General features: G+C 44.2%; 1 protein-coding gene across 6 annotated transcripts in view; it reads left to right on the forward strand.

Annotated features, from left to right (window-relative positions):
- The window catches only part of SMARCA2 (SWI/SNF related, matrix associated, actin dependent regulator of chromatin, subfamily a, member 2), a 604,189-nt gene that overhangs the window by 280,444 nt on the left and 306,050 nt on the right, over nt 1-17,695 (forward strand). For all 6 annotated transcript variants that reach the window (XM_033925235.1, XM_033925226.1, XM_033925254.1 and 3 more), the window contains exons 19-22: nt 782-1,024; nt 11,801-11,914; nt 15,051-15,158; nt 15,697-15,783. In XM_033925235.1, the coding sequence (XP_033781126.1) occupies nt 782-1,024; nt 11,801-11,914; nt 15,051-15,158; nt 15,697-15,783 (552 nt within the window). The remainder of the gene's footprint in view (nt 1-781; nt 1,025-11,800; nt 11,915-15,050; nt 15,159-15,696; nt 15,784-17,695) is intronic.

Consider the following 17,695-nt stretch of genomic DNA (forward strand, 5'->3'; position numbering starts at 1 on the left):
GCGACCGCACCTGGAGTACTGGTCACCGCACCTCAAGAAGGACATGGCAGTACTTGAGAAAGTCCAGAGAAGAGCAACTAAACTAATAAAGGGCATGGAGGACCTCTCATATACTGACAGACTGAAAAAGTTGGAGCTTTTCTCCCTGGAAAAGCGGAGACTTAGAGGAGACATGATAGAAACCTTCAAGATCATGAAGGGTATAGAAAAAAATAGACAGGGACAGACTTTTCAAATTAAGGGGAACCACACGTACAAGGGGGCACTCAGAGAAATTGAAAGGGGAGAGATTTAGATCAAACGCCAGGAAGTTCTTCTTCACACAGAGGGTGGTGGATACATGGAATGCGCTGCCGGAGGATGTAGTAAGCAGGAGCACGCTACAGGGCTTCAAAGAAGCTTTGGATAGGTACTTGGAGGACAAAGGGATAGAAGGGTACAGATAAGAATAGAGGTAGAGGTAAGTTATAAAATTAGTCAGGGACCACTGTTTCAGGCAATAGGCCTGATGGGCCGCCGCGGGTGCGGACCACTGAGCAAGATGGACCTATGGTCTGCCTCAGCGGAGGCAACTCTTATGTTCTATATTCTTATGTTCTTAAACCTAGACCACAATTCTGAACCATTGGGGTTTTGTACATTGTTACATCTTTAATTGTTTGTGCCTGAAGTGTGCATTTCTAAATATTTTTGGAAACTGCCTAGGTGTAAATGAGCTATAATTTTATAAAATTAATTAATGTCAGAGTTCACCCAACTGTCATGTTCTCTCATTTTACAGATTCGATGGAAGTACATGATAGTTGATGAAGGGCATAGGATGAAGAATCATCACTGCAAGCTGACTCAAGTCTTGAACACTCATTATGTTGCCCCGAGACGAATCCTCCTGACTGGAACCCCACTACAAAACAAACTACCTGAGCTGTGGGCCCTCTTAAACTTCCTGCTTCCCACTATCTTCAAAAGCTGCAGCACATTTGAGCAGTGGTTTAATGCTCCATTTGCCATGACCGGAGAAAGGGTACTATTTTTCTTATCTTTAATATGAATATACTTTTTCTTCCTTTATTGGGATTTATGAAAAGTTTTGCCCAAGGCGATATACAGCAAATGCAATTCAACATTAAAGTTACAATTTTGTTAACAGCATAACAGAAATAAAAAGACCAAATGTAAGCATAAATGCAGTGAATGAGGTAACTCAAAATTAGCTAATTGAAACCTAATAGGACTACCGTGAAACAGTTTCAAAAATGTACTTAACAGCACTGAAATTCATTTGAGAGAGATAAATACAACATCAGCATAATACTGACGAAAAATCTAATAAGCACACATCGGAACATTCAAATACCATAGATATGATGCTAATGCTTTGCTACAATAAAGACTAGTAACTGGACTATGTCTCTTATGTCTATAGATTCATCCAGTTGGAGTGAGAAAGCAACATAATTTGAAACATCCTCCAACAATTGTTCAGTTGTGTCTTCACACATCTTTTCTGTTCGCCGCATGACAGTGTTTCTTGATAATTGTACATCTTGAATAACAGCTATGATCTCTTTCTTTTTTTAAATCATACAAAAAGATTGTCAGCTGTTTCAAGAAAACAATCTTTTACAAATTCCCCTTCAGTGAAAGGTTTGCATTTCTTTGCGATCAGGTTGCTGATCTTGAAGGATGCTGTGGTTGCATTGACTGAATGTGACCTTGGCTTCACCATCAACTGTTGCTGAGTAGCCAATATCGATTAAAGTTTTTTGAGCTTTTTTTTTTAACTTCAGTTTACGAATTTCACTTTTGGGTGGAAAATCAGCATCAAACTTATTGCTATACAGAGCCTTATAATGACGTTCCAGATTACCCTTTTTGGGCAAGGATACTGGGGCATTACAAATTAGACACCAACATTTGTCTTTCACCATGATGAAAAAGTAGTCCATTTTTCATTCATGATGAAAGCGGTAGGTTTTGCTCTTCTTTGGAACACTCATCTTCGTTATACAGGGGTGGCTAGATGTAAGAATGCCAAATCTGCTAAGTTAGTATAAACACTAGCTGAATTTGGTCCAAAACTGTCACTGCCCCAAATTTATTAAAGATCAACAGGAACTGAAGACCTCTGGATGATGTGCAATACAAGGACTGGAGATGCCAAAACCACATATGCCGTTCTAAAAGTAAAAATAAGAATTCATCATACTGGCACCAATAATCAAATACCACCAAACAATCATCAAAAAAACTCAAACACCTGTCTAGCAAACCAAATAAAATCAAATACCACCACATGCGATTTAATAAATTCTGCACACAGTGGTTTGAACAATTTGAAGGCAAGGCATAGGCAAGTTAAAACAAAATTGGAAAAGCCCGCCAAAATCACCAAATTCTTGACACTTTGTTGTGTCTGCCCGAAAACGTTTAATGAAAGCAAACTATAAAGCGACCAACAAACAGCACATGAAGCAACTAATACAGTAAGTGTATTCAGATAAAGCCCGGGCGAATGGATATCGCCCGGTATATAACACACTTATAAGGGGTGTTGGGGTGGGGACAGGAATAAAAGATTCTGAGAAGCACGAGACCAAGTATGAAGCCAGGCCTATGGCATGTCATTGTGGGTCGTTGGCAGCGGCCCCTGGGGTACTCACAAACTATTGGCACGAAAACAACAAGCGCCCCCAGTACACCCACAGGCAAGATTCCCACAGGCAGGGAAAAAAGACAAAAAATCAGCAGCGGCAGCAAGCCCTCAGTAGATGACCTGCCGGCATGATCTTTCTCCTAGCAATGGGGCGAGCTGCTGGAGAGAAGGAGCCAAGTGGGGCTGGCGATCTATCTTACCCCTCCGTAATCTACAGGTAGATCACGATCTACCTTTTGGACATGCCTGCTATACAAAATCGTGTCTGTCTGTACAAAGACGCTTTACCCCCCGATTCTGTAACCAGCGCACATGTCATTGGCACTGGTTACAGAATCACGCCAGATATCCCTTGCCATCAGCTGATCGCAGCAAGGGAATCCTCGTTCAGCTCAGCCGGCAGGCCTTCCCAAAGCCATGGCTTCGTGGAGTCCTGCCAACTCAGCTGATCAGTGGGAAAATACCCCTGCCGTGACCAGCTAAGTTGCTGTGGCAGAAGACCCCCCTCTCCCCCTGAATGAACCTTCGAAATTGGCAGGAAGGATGCCCAGTCCCTCCTGCTACCGGCCCGCAATCCTCAATATCTCCCTGAAAAGTAGCCTGGCAGGTGGGATACTCACTCCCTCCTGCCACCACCCCCTGAACCCCTGCCACCCCCTCAGAAAGTAACCCAGCAGGAGGGATGCCTCCTCCCCCTGAACTTTCAGGCCCCCCTCCAATACCCCAAAACTTCCAGATCACCCTCCCAGCACCCCGCAAACCTCTAGATCCCCAGCTTTGGTCAAACTTAATTGTCCTTAGGCATCTCCCTGCATCCGCGACAAACACCTACAGTGTAGGTGACCTGCCTTGGGTTTAAAAAAACAAATAAACATGTGTCCCAATTGGCTGCCCCTAAATATCCATATTGAAACTGCTGACCAGATAGCTTAATGGATAAAGTAAGGTCATCAAAAAGGATTCCTAACTTTACTTCAGGTCTGCACTGAAACTCGATGTTTAGCCCCAGTCGGTATCTGGGTACTGACTCTGAATATTTGGTTTTATTTTAACTGTGGCAGCTGGCATTTTTCCTAAGTGTTGACTGATGTAGTTAAATATCGGACTTTTAATAACTGTTGAAATCTTAATTAAATGGGTCGTAAATACCTTATGGCTAGCCAGTAGAGCGAGCACCAGGGCTGTGCCCATTTTATCCCCTTTAATGCTGCCTTGGCACTAAGAGAAATTGACAACATCAGTTGTGACCTAATCTTTTCTTCAGATCAGGAGCAGTAGCCGGTGCTTAATGATAGTATTAATTTCAGATGCACACTTTGTGTCATAAGACTGGTTGTGCACACCAGAAGTCAGTGTTTAATTAGACAGCTAATACTGCTGAACCGGAGGAAGGGAAAAATAAAAAAATAGGCTGTGGTTGATGCCATTTGCCCCTTCTACTGACAGATGACATTGAAGAGGATAAGATACTGCACTGCTCTTTCTACTAGCTGGTTCAGCAATACAGGAAACCACCTTGTACAGGGTGACGGGTCTTAAGCGCGCGAGACAGACACGCGCCAACAAACGAGCATCAACAATTCAGTGCAAGACTTCAGCACGCTGAAGAAAAACCAAGAAAAAACTTATTTTAAAGGGCTCCGACTGGGGTGTGTGTGTGGGGGGAAACCCCCCCCCCCCCACACACTCTACTTAATAGAGATCGTGCTGGCGTTGGGGAGGGTGTGGGGGGGGTGTAACCCTCCACATTATACTGAAAACTTTAAGTTAAGAAAAAGTTAAGTTTACAGTATAATGTGGGGTTACAAACCCCCCCCCCCAATGCCAGTGCAATCATTATTAAGTAAAGTGGGGGGGGTTCCCCACCAAGACCCCCCCCCCCACATCGGAGCCCTTTAAAAAAAGGTTTTTCTTCGGCGCACTGAAGTCTTGCGCTGAATTGTCGGTGCTCGTTTGTCGGCATGCGTCTGTCTCGCGCGCTTATGACTATGAACCTTGTACAGTGTGGGTGGGTTTCATTGATCGTCAATTTTTTCTAGGTCAAGATTAAGGGACATAAAAACTAGGCACATACCTATGGCCAAATGTTTTCAATTCCAAAAGCAGGGTTTTCTCTGCCAAGTCAAGTTATTTACAAGTCACCTGCTTGCTTTCCTTCTGCATTCAGACCCTGATGGCATCATGTGGTTTCTTGCAACCTATCAGAGGAAAGCTGATTAAAGGAAGAGCGATATTTGTAAAGTGATTCCTGCCAGCAGAAGGGGCTCAGGCTGAGAGGAGGCATAAGTTTGATGATGATTATTGTGTTGAGTAGTTTGGGAAGCTGGGTGAATGATGCAATTATGTCAGGGGGTGGAATAAAAACTAATGTTTGTTGAGGGTTTAAAGGTGTATTTGCATTACAGTGAGATGGAATAGACCAGTGTTCTTCAACCGCCGGTCCGTGGACCGTTGCCAGTCCGCAGAGATTTCCTTCCTGTCCGTAGGGCCGGCACGTGCATCGGGCCCCAGACAGTGCTCTTCAGCCACTAGTCCACGGTGCGATCCAAGTGGCATTGTCTTCAGGCCGGCTCCATCTTCCTCAGTGTTGTAGTGCACAAAGCTGTGGGCAGAGACTCCTAGGTGCGTCCTACACCTGAACTGGAAGCTTTCTCTCTGACTTCGCAACGGCAGTGGGAAGGCTTTCCAGATGAGGTGCAGGATGCGTGAGGAGCCGCTGCCCACGGCTTTGTGCACTGCAGCACTGAGGAAGAGAGAGCCAGCCTGAAGATACCACCAGGGGGCATGTCAGAAGGCAAGGCACAGCATGGAGGGAGGGAGACAACAACGGTGGGGAAATGATTTTATTTTTTAATTTAGTGATTGATTTACATCTACTGTTTTTTCAGGAAGAAATGCATTTGTTTCTTTTCCTCTGGGGTTGCACTGCATGCAGAGTCTTGCATCTTAGGATTTGTTTGTATATATTAGTACTTTTAGTTTTTGGTTCCGTATTTGCATGGGGTTATCTGTGTTATCCCAGGACAAGCAGGCAGCATATTCTTGACTGATGGGTGACGGCACCCCGGTACGGACAATTTTAGAGTGATTGCACTCTAAGAACTTTAGAAAGTTCTAGCTAGGCCGCACCGCGAGTGCCTTCCCGCCCGACAGAGGCGCGCGGTCCCCAGTTTTCTTAATTCCGCGGAGCTAAGAAGACGCGTGTTTCCAACAGCTGTTGGAAGATTTTTCTTGTTTCTCACTTGCCTTCCCGCTCGCGCGTATTTTTCTCTTATATTTTCTTTTCTTAATTTGCCTTTTCTTTCGGTAAAAAAAAAAAAAAAATTGTTTTCTTTTTATTTTTTCGATCTGCCCCGGCGGGGCCTGTTGGCACCATCGAAGCCTCGGGCTTCGATTTTGCTACAGCAGTCTTTCCATTCATGCCCCCGTCTCCGGGTTTCAAAAAGTGTCAGCGGTGTGCGTGCCCTATATCCCTCTCCGACCCGCACAAGTGGTGCCTTCAGTGTCTGGGTCCGGATCATAGGGCTGAAACCTGCACCCGCTGTAGTTCTTTACAAAAAAGAATGTTAAAAAATCGACAGATTCAACAGCGAATCCTTTTTGGTACCGACATGGAAGTTGCACCGGTATCGACGTCGGCGACTTCCTCCAAATCGACACCGACTGTCTCGGTACCGCAAGATACATCGCCGGTGTCGACTCCTGTGGGTAAGCCGGCTAAGAAGCCTTCCCCTACTGTCCTAGGGCCGCCAGTCGAGCATGCAGTGAGCCAAGTCCTGCAGACTGAGCGCCGGCCCCGTAAACGCTCCGCTCCCATTGAAGTCACTGCCTCGTCATCGGCATCGACTTCACCCGAGCGTCGAGCGGCACCGAAGGTACCGAGTAAGAAAAAACCGGTACCGGTGCCATCGGGACCAACGTTGGATGAGCGCATTGCCTCTATCCTCCAGGTCCAACTTAAAGAGCAACTCCAACACTTGCTCCCGGCTCTGTTGACTCCGAATCTTCCAGTGTCGGTACCCACTGAGCCTTCGGTGCCGACTGTCGATCAACCTCTTTTATTAACATCGACTTTGTCGGCACCGCACAAATCTCTGTCCATGCCTGTTCTGTCAGCGGAACCGAAGCGGCGTACTACTCCGGCCATTTCTGACCCGGTACCGTTCTCTGAACCCCGTACCGTACTACACTCCCCAGGTACCGTCTCCACCCGTTCAGGGAAATCGGTATGCAAGACTAAACATACTGAAACATCGACTCCACTTTCTCAGGGCCGTCTCCAATCGGTACGGGACCCTGACTTGTGGGACGACTCGGATGATCCCCTCGGTACCGAGGAGGATTATTCATCTGATGAGGACGATCCATCGGTGCAGGACCCTGCTGCTAAGCCAGAGCACTCCTCCTTCACCAAATTTTTAAGGGAAATGTCAGACACCCTTTCTATTCCTTTAGAGTCTGACTCTAAAAAATCCAAGGCATTTTTAGATGCCTTGGATTTTGACCAGCCTCCTAAAGAGTTTTTAAAGTTGCCCCTCCATGATATCTTGAGGGATACTTTTTATAAGAATTTGGAAACTCCTTTAACCATCCCGGGAGCCCCAAGAAAACTGGAATCTCTTTATAAAGTAATTCCAATTCCAGGATTCGACAAGCACCAACTTCCCCATGAATCTTTGTTGGTGGAGTCAACACTGAAAAAATCTGCAGGTGCCAGTGTTTACGCCTCTGTCCCTCCTGGCAGAGAAGGAAAGGCTATGGATAAATTTGGGAAACGCCTTTACCAAAATGCGATGTTGGCCAACCGTTCAGGTAATTACGCATTCCATTTCTCTTTTTACCTGAAGCATCTCATTCAACAAGTGACCTCTTTTCAAAAGTATATTCCGGACCGTAAACTTTCTGCTTTTCAGCAATGTACTTCTAGTCTTTTGCAACTCAGAAAGTTTATGGTCCGTTCAATTTATGATACTTTTGAACTGACATCACGGGCTACTGCTATGTCTGTGGCGATGAGAAGGTTGGCATGGCTACGTGTCTCAGACCTGGATGTAAACCACCAGGACCGGCTTGCCAATGCACCTTGCCTAGGGGATGAGCTGTTTGGGGAGTCCATGGATACCACCACACAAAAGCTCTCCGCCCATGAAACTAGGTGGGACACCTTGTTGAAGAACAAGAAGAAGCCTCCTCCTCGACCATTCAGGCAGCAATCTTCATATCAAAGGAGGTTTTCTGCTCAACCAGCTCAACCTCATCCTCCTCAACCTCGCAGACAGCGTCAACAGCAGCAACAGGCCCGTCAGCAACAACAGCCTGCTGTAAAGCCTGCTCCTCAACCTAAGCCGACACAGCCCTTTTGACTCTCTTCTCCAGGGCATTGCCAGTCTTCCTCCCTCCTGTCCTCTACATCAGCCCATAGGAGGTCGACTCCATGTTTTTCTTTCTCGCTGGGAAGCAATCACCTCCGACCAGTGGGTTCTTGCTATCATCGCCCACGGCTACTCCCTAAACTTTCAGACTCCTCCACCATTAAGTCTGCCAAAAGAGTCTGCTTCCAACAAGGCTCAGTCCCTCCTCCTCGCTCAGGAGGTTCAATCCCTCCTTCTTCTCAATGTCATCGAACCAGTTCCTCAAGACCAGCAAGGCCTGGGATTTTATTCCCGGTACTTTCTCGTACCCAAAAAGACCGGAGATCTCAGACCAATATTAGATCTCAGGGATCTCAACAAATGTCTGGTCAAGGAGAAGTTCAAGATGTTATCTCTTGCCACCCTATACCCTCTTCTCTCTCAGGAAGACTGGCTATGTTCCCTCGATCTCAAGGAGGCGTATACTCACATCACAATTCATCTGACGTCCAGACAATATCTTCGCTTCCTTGTCAACCAACATCATTACCAATACAAGGTGTTACCCTTCGGCCTAGCCTCCTCTCCCAGGGTATTCACCAAATGTCTGATTGTGGTCGCAGCTTATCTCCGCTCCCACAACTTTCAAGTCTTCCCTTATCTGGACGACTGGCTCATCAAGGCTCATTCTCCTCTGGCCGTTCAGATTGCCACCAATCAGACCATTCACTTCCTTCGACTGTTGGGGTTCGAAATCAATCTACCCAAGTCGCACCTCATTCCAACTCAGCGACTTCAATTCATTGGAGCCATTCTGGATACTGTTCAGATGAGGGCGTTTCTTCCTCCAAACCGCCTTCACACCATCCTTTATCTCTGTCAGCAGGTGTTCCAGCAAACTTCCATCTCTGCAAATCACATGATGGTGCTCTTGGGACACATGGCCTCCACAGTACATGTCACACCCTTCGCACGTCTCCACCTGCGTACTCCCCAATGGACCTTAGCAGCCCAGTGGTCCCAAGCGACGGATCCTTGTTCACAACTCATATCTGTGACCTCGTCTCTTCGACAGTCGCTTCTTTGGTGGTTGACATCCTCAAATCTATCCAGAGGTCTGCTGTTCCATCTACCTCCTCATCAACTGGTCATCACCACGGATTCTTCCCCCTATGCATGGGGAGCTCACTTGAACGAGTTCCAAACTCAGGGGTTTTGGTCTACCCAGGAAAAGAAACACCACATCAATTTCCTGGAACTCAGAGCGATGTTTTACGCCCTCAAGGCTTTTCAACATCTTCTTTTTCCTCAGGTACTACTCATTTGCACAGACAACCAAGTTGCAATGTACTACATCAACAAACAGGGGAGGGACGGGATCCCGTCCCTTGGTGTCAGGAAGCTCAAAGGATTTGGAACTGGGCGACTGCTCGTCACCTATTCCTGAAGGCAGTCTACATCCAAGGGGAACAGAATTGCTTAGCAGACAATCTCAGCAGAATTCTTCAACCTCACGAATGGACTCTCGACCCCTCGACTCTCCAGTCCATTTTCTCTCAATGGGGCACTCCTCAAGTGGATCTTTTTGCAGCTCCCCACAACCATCAACTGCCCCTGTTTTGCTCCAGACTTTACTCTCCTCACCGTCTGGAACCCGATGCATTTCTCCTGGATTGGACCAATCTCTTCCTTTATGCATTCCCTCCTCTTTCCGCTCATGCTGCGCACATTATTCAAGCTCAAGAGGGAACAAGCCACCATGATTCTCATCGTTCCACGGTGGCCCAGACAGCATTGGTTCTCCCTTCTGCTTCAACTCAGTTCCAGGGAACCCATACCTCTTCCACTGTTTCCTTCACTACTTACACAGCATCAGCAGACTCTACTTCATCCCAGCTTACAGTCTCTGCACCTGACAGCTTGGTATCTCTCGGGCTGACTTCGGCTCACGCTCTCCTTTCTCAGCCTGTCCGTTCTATTATTGATGCCTCCAGGAAACCGTCTACTCTTCAATGTTACCAACAAAAGTGGTCTCGGTTTTCTTCCTGGTGCACGTTACATCACCATAATCCCATGTCTACAGCAGTGGGACTGGTGTTGGACTATCTTTTGTCCTTATCGGACTCTGGTCTTAAGTCCTCTTCGATAAGAGTTCACCTTAGTGCTATTGCAGCTTTTCATGAGCCGATTCATGGAAAACCCCTCTCAGCTCATCCCTTGGTTTCGAGGTTCATGAAGGGCCTTTTCAATGTGAAGCCACCTCTTAAATCCCCTCCTGTTGTATGGGATCTTAATGTGGTTCTTTCTGCGTTAATGAAGCCTCCTTTCGAGCCTTTGGCCACAACGCATTTTAAATTTCTAACTTGGAAAGTAGTCTTTCTTATAGCTCTCACTTCTGCCAGGAGGGTCAGTGAGCTCCATACACTGGTGGCTGATCCGCCTTTCACTGTTTTTCACCATGATAAGGTCGTCCTCCGTACACACCCAAAATTCCTTCCTAAGGTTGTGTCTGAGTTTCATCTTAACCAATCCATCGTTCTACCTGTTTTTTTCCCAAAGCCTCATTCTAATCCAGGTGAACAGGCTTTGCATACCTTGGATTGTAAACGTGCTCTGGCTTACTATCTTGATCGCACCAAACCTCACAGATCATCTCCTCAACTGTTTTTGTCCTTCGATCCTAACAAGTTGGGTCATCCGGTATCTAAACGCACCCTGTCCAATTGCCTTGCTGCTTGCGTTTCTTTCTGTTATGCTCAGTCGGGCCTGACACTGGAAGGTTCTGTCACGGGCCACAAAGTTAGAGCTATGGCAGCGTCTGTAGCTTTCCTCCGTTCCACTCCTATTGAGGAAATCTGCAAGGCTGCTACTTGGTCCTCAGTTCATACTTTTACATCTCACTATTGTCTGGCTGCTTTCTCCAGACGGGATGGACACTTCGGCCAATCTGTTTTGCAAAATTTGTTTTCCTAATGGCCAACCTTCCCTCCATCCCTCTTTTTGTTAGCTTGGAGGTCACCCATCAGTCAAGAATATGCTGCCTGCTTGTCCTGGGATAAAGCACAGTTACTTACCGTAACAGGTGTTATCCAGGGACAGCAGGCAGATATTCTTGCGTCCCTCCCACCTCCCCGGGTTGGCTTCTTAGCTGGCTTATCCTAACTGGGGACCGCGCGCCTCTGTCGGGCGGGAAGGCACTCGCGCACGCGCGGTGCGGCCTAGCTAGAACTTTCTAAAGTTCTTAGAGTGCAAGCACTCTAAAATTGTCCGTACCGGGGCTCCGTCGGTGCCGTCACCCATCAGTCAAGAATATCTGCCTGCTGTCCCTGGATAACACCTGTTACGGTAAGTAACTGTGCTTTCTGGTAGGAATAAATATTGAGAAGCATATAGTGTGCTTTGTGTAGTTTAATTTTGTGGTTAATCATTATGTGGTGTTAATACGATTATATTGTGTGTGTGTGTGTGTATATATGAAAAATGAATGGAAAAAATGCAGGGTATGGGGTGGAGATTGGGTAGAGATGGGCGCGGTCTGGCCCACGACTTAGCCCAGTTTTCTGCAACTGCCGGTCCACAAAATAATTATTTTATTTCTGCCAATGCATAGGTATCAAAAGGTTGAAGAACATTGGAATAGACAACATGTATTTTGGTGTAGAGCATACCAAAGGGCTAATCTTACTCTGGTTGTTTAATCATCCAAAATTGGTGTTTATTAAAAATTCAGACTAGCAGTCTGATTGAACATTTCTGCAAAATGCTTAACAATCTTGCCTGCCTTCTTCTACAGGTAGACTTAAACGAGGAAGAGACTATCTTGATTATTCGGCGCCTCCACAAAGTACTGCGACCGTTTTTATTAAGGAGATTGAAGAAAGAAGTAGAATCACAGCTACCAGAAAAGGTTTGTGCATAAACTGGAGAAACTGTGTGGAAAAATCTTCACTAGTTGCCTGTCAGATGGAGGGTCCAATTTAAGATTTTGACATGCTGTTGAGATATTGTTGGGTCAGCATGCATCCAAACTACCATACAGTACAAAGACAAGACAATAATAATAAGTGGAGAAAACAGGCCTCATGCTAGGCTCTTTGATTCATAAGAAATGTTTTAGAGCTCATATCAGTACAAAAGGAAGTGGGAACGGACAATGAACACTCCACTGAAATTCAATGATGTAAAACCAACTTGTTTATTTCAGAAAAGGACACAAGCAGAAGCTGTGAACCCGACACAGCACTGTGTTTCGGCATCTGAGGAACTCCTACATCAGGGGTCATTAAAAATAAAAACATAACACAACATATTAAATCACATCCTATAAAAATTAAATAAATTTCATAAACCATACAGATCAATACCAGAGGCCAATCAAATAAATACATATAAATATAACCAATGATAAATATGTCAAAGATATGTATATGTGACAAACAAAACATATGATAATGTATATGCAAATTCATAAAAATGAAACCAAACCTGTGGCGTATATGTTCACAGATGACAGGTCTGGGATAAAACAAAGCTATACAGTAAAAATATGGAAATAGGACCATCAAAATACCATATTTCATCAGGAGAAAAACTCTTTAAAAAAAAAAAAACCTACAGCTTAACATAATATTTACATAAGACAATAAAAGAGCACAAAACATGTAGCTGCGTAAACAAACTTCAAAAGCTATTTGACTGAAAGAACAGGTTTTGTAACAAGCTAGCAACCATGCAGAATGTTAATGCAGAAAGTCTCAAGTGTATCACTACGTAACTTTGTAACAAAATAGCAACTTTATAGAATGTTAATACAGAGAATCTCGAGTGTAACATTTCATGCATTGTAAAACCTGAACTAAAGAAAGAGGAAGATGAGTATAAAGAGAGATATGAAAAGCCACAGGTAAGGAGAAAAAAAGAGAGAAGAAAAGGAAAGAAAAAAGGGGGCCGAGAAAAAAGAAAGGGATTGAAGGGGGGAAGAAAAACCACACCAAAGGAAAATAAGTCAAAAGAACCAACATAAAAAAATGATGAAATAAGAAGCAATAAGGAAAAGAAGCGCCTATGACCGTAGCCTGAAAAAAAAGGCTCTGATATGGACGGAGGTGATAGAAATGTGAAAAAACCCATAGCTTTGTTCACCTTCAATTTTTCAAGTTGTTCATAAACACTTTCTTCCGTGAATGCTGCAGTATTCACTCCATTCTCAGGTGTAACTTTGCTAGCAACCAACCAAGAGTCAGATATCAATATGTAATAACAAACTTTTATTGATTTTGACTGGAGTTGCCATCCAACATATTACTAATAACGGGAAAGATCATAGTAGGCTCAGTTTTAAGTTTTGTGGAATTCAGTATGTCACATATATAGAATGGAAAGATCAATAGCGGTACAGAATGGAAATTATAAAAATTTTATTAAAATTGGGAGCCATTAACGTCCTTTTGTCATGGCCATTTTTCTATATAATTTTCTATTCATTATGTAAGATTTAGGGTTGGGTGGGGGGTGGGTTTCCATTATATGAAAAATATAATAATTAGAGGGATTCGAGGGTGGAGGGGGAAGGGTTATATTTTAATTATAAGGTATAATGATAAGATGCACAAGTGCTTAGATTTATTTTATTTATTATAAATTTTTGTACACTTGATGAAAGTTTTAAAATGAATAAAGAATTAAAAAAAAAAAAGGTGTAACTTTGCTAACCAATATAGGTAAACTTTCACATTCATTGGTATTTATGGTGAAAATTTGGAATGACCTTCCTTTTTTTAAAATTTCCTTTATTCATTTTATAACTTACATCAAGTGTACAGTAAAATATCAAACAATTATAGTACAACATCACTTGAAAATTCTACAATATCATACAACAGAATATGACCTTCCTACAGATATTAGAATTTTCTTTTCATTGACTCATCTTAGAAAAACCTAAAAACTTATCTGTTTACAAAATATCTCACAGATAACTGATAAAATCCTTAGTAATAAGTACAGTATAAGAAATTTTAAATAAACTTGAAACTTTTCCTCACATAAAGGTCAGCAGCCATTTGTATTGCTCCTTTCAACTTAAACCACTGTTTTTCCACTTCCCTTATGTCCTCTCATCCTAACAACTTTTTCTTCAGGTATGCTCCCATTTTACTAAAGTCTGTACATTTGAAATCTAGGACTTCGAGTTTTGTGTGGCCACCCTCCACTTTAGCTGTTATATCAAACCAACAGTTTGAGGATCACTATTCTCCCAGATGGGTACCCACTCAAACAGTGATACACTCCCCATTTGTGAGGACCAGATCTAGTATCGCTTTTTTCCCTCATGGTTTCCATCACCAATTGTCTGAGCAGAGCCTCTTGAAGGCATCCACAATCTCCCTACTTCTTTCCGATTCCGCAGATGAAACTTTCTAGTCCGCATCCGACAGATTGAAGTCACCCAAAGGCAGTACCTCCTCTTTCTTTCTGAACTTTTGGATATCTGCAATCAGATCTCTATCAATTTGCTGGGATTGAGTCGGAGGTCTGTAGACTATACACACGTAGATAGAAGAACATAAGAATTGCCGCTGCTGGGTCAGACCAGTGGTCCATCGTGCCCAGCAGTCCGCTCACGTGGTGGCCCCTAGGTCAAAGACCAGTGCTTTAAATGAGCACAGCCTCACCTGCGTACTTTCCAGTTGAGCAGGACTTGTTTCATCTTCTCTTTTCAGAGCGATATATATGTATTCAGGGCTACCAGTCTCCTAACTTTTCAGATCCTTTTTCATGTTTTCCACTCCCTCCTTGGTGTCTACTCTGTTACAAATCTAGGTATCATCTGTAAAAAGAGAGAGAGAGATATTCTTCAGAAGCACCTGTAAACCACTACTGAGAATACTTTATAAATATTGCATTACCTTAAAGCCTGTATCCTCTTATATTTCTGAGAAGTTTTGTGCATTGATCTTGCTTACAATTAATTATTTTTTCCTTAGTTATGGTTTTCTATGATTTTGTACTGAATTAACTTTTTTCATATTATATCATGCTAGGTTGAATATGTGATCAAATGTGACATGTCTGCTCTTCAGAAAATTCTGTACCGTCACATGCAAGCCAAGGGAATCCTTCTTACAGATGGCTCTGAGAAAGACAAAAAGGTATAAATAGAAGTGATGTACTCCTAGGAATAAACCTGTCTTCTATAGACTATCATAGCACAGTGTTAGTTTTTCTTGTAGTATTGTGTGGCCATAGCATCTCAAAGAAAATAATAATGCTTGAGAAATTATTTCATAGTTAGACTCGCCCCCTTTAAGTAGGGCAGTGGCTTTTTTTTATTGCCCATTTTAAAAACTTATTAACCAAGAGAAAAATCTTTGGATGTTCTCTTCCTTAACTTAAGTGTATGCATTGTGTTGTCCTGTTAATGCTAAGTTGACAAGTATCTACGAAGTATTAAGAATACTTATAGTTATGATGCATTCATTCTTGACTGAAACTTCCAGATTTAATTTCACTGATTAATGGCAACTTTCATAAGATATGTTACTTTTAACGTTCATTTTCATTCTTTACAAAAGTCTACCTTCTGTCCTGTATATGCTGTGCCATGCTTCATTATACTTTATTTCCTCTTATACTAAAACAATCCAGTTATGCTTCAGATATCTCAGATTCATTTTTTTTTTCCAACAGGGGAAAGGTGGTGCAAAGACACTAATGAACACTATTATGCAGTTGAGAAAAATATGCAATCATCCTTATATGTTTCAGCATATTGAGGTAAATTTGTTTTATGCAGTTGAGAAAAATATGCAATCATCCTTATGTTTTAGCTTATTGAGGTAAATTTGTTGATTCTGCTATTTTCAGTGTAATAGGTGAGACATTCTAGTCAAATGGGTTGTGTCCCCATGGTCGCTTGCCATCTGCAGAAGGAATCTACTTTGGATCTTTTTTCTTCACTGGGCTCCTTAGCTCCACCTACAGTTTTTCCCTTCTATATGTGTGCCAGCAGGAGTGTGTTAATTCTGCTCTCTCCATTTTATTTTATTCAGTGTTTTTTTGTCCCATTTTTCAGGGTTTCTTGTGCTCAGAGCGTTTATTCGGCTCTGCCTGCATTGAGATAACACAGACTTCGATTTGTAGCTGTCAAGCCAATCCTAGTGAGTACCTGTCAGCCAGCCTAGCCTGCATTTATCTCACAGGAACTCGGGGCCATCCCCATCTCTCTCCTTTGCTGAACAAAGGTTCGAGCACAGACTGTTGGGTATTCATAGGAGACTCAGTGGTATCACGCAGGGTTCTGGCTGCTTTTTCTCACCTTCCCTGAGCATGTCTGTCGGGGTGGAGTCCTTGGACTCTCGTAATGTGAATTCTTGCCAGTATTGCACAAATTTAGTGCCTCAGGAGTGTCCTTGTGCCATGCTCCACAGGGTGTAGCCGAGAGAGGTGGCAGCTCTAAGCTTAGCCTCTCTCGTATTTAAGCAGATGAGAAAAAACTGAGCTGGCCTGGAAGGCTGGCCTTCTATATTTTCTGGGCTTGGCACAGCGGCTAGTTCAGTGCACCTGGCTGCGGAGCTTCCATAGCATAAGAAACGCAAAGTTAAGTCATCAAAGAGTGACTCTATGCCTCAAGAGCCGGAGGCTTTCTCAGAATTTATGAAACATTTGTAGAATGAGTTTCAAAGTCAACGTTCTTCCTTTTGTGCAGTCCCAAGCTGCCTCTGATGCGTCTCTCAGTGGCATTGTTTCTACGGGCATGTCCTCAGCTCAGTCAGCTGCCTTTTTGTGCTGCTTGATCCTGATCTGGGAGATCCGTATGAGGATGACCAGCTTGCTGACCCCTTATTTACAGGCACAGTACTTCCCACTAGACAACCTGGACTAGGTGCTAGACAACCTGGACTGGATTGTGAACTATAGAAAAAGCAATCGGCTGCCCACGCAGTCGCTGTAATATCTGGAAGTTCTCTTCGACATGGCATCAGGACTTGTCTATCTTCCAGAAGCACACAGACCGAAACTGAGGACCAGATTCTATAAACGGCATCCCGGTTGTAGGTGGCCATCTGCTGCCTAACCAACCAATTGACATGCATGTTTTCTCAAAAACACTTCCAGAGGCAGGCCGCCTACATTGAAGGTGCCTCTGAGAGCCTAGGTAGATGCATAAGCTCGCTTAAGGCTAGGCGTGGGAGTAGCTTGGCCCGGAAGTAGCCTTAGGCGGCCGTACGCGTCTCCATAGGCCTGTGGTAAGCAGACTTGGCCACTGAGCTTATCCCCTCTCCCCCATGCATCGCGTGGCAGGAGAGATGCCCAGTCCCTCCTGCCAGAACCCCCACTGGACATCGCGCGGCAGGAGAGATGCCCAATCCCTCCTGCTCGGCACCTGTGAACCCTCCCCCGAACATCTTATGGCAGGAGGGATGCCCAGTCCCTCTTACCCGGCACCAACAAACCCCCGAACATCATGCAGCATGAGAGATGCTCAGTCCGGCACCCACATACCATCCCCTGAACATCGTGCAGCAGGAGGGATGCCCAGTCCTTCCTTCCTGGCACCCACGAACCCTCCCACGTACATCGCTGGCAGGAGGGATACCCAATCCCTTCTGCCAGAACCCTCCCACCCCTATACGTTGCCGGCAGGAGATTCCCCCTAAAAGTAAGCCCCCTGACAGTTTGCCCCCCA

The sequence above is a fragment of the Geotrypetes seraphini genome, chromosome 1, assembly GCF_902459505.1.
Source record: "Geotrypetes seraphini chromosome 1, aGeoSer1.1, whole genome shotgun sequence".
Lineage (NCBI taxonomy): Eukaryota > Metazoa > Chordata > Amphibia > Gymnophiona > Dermophiidae > Geotrypetes > Geotrypetes seraphini.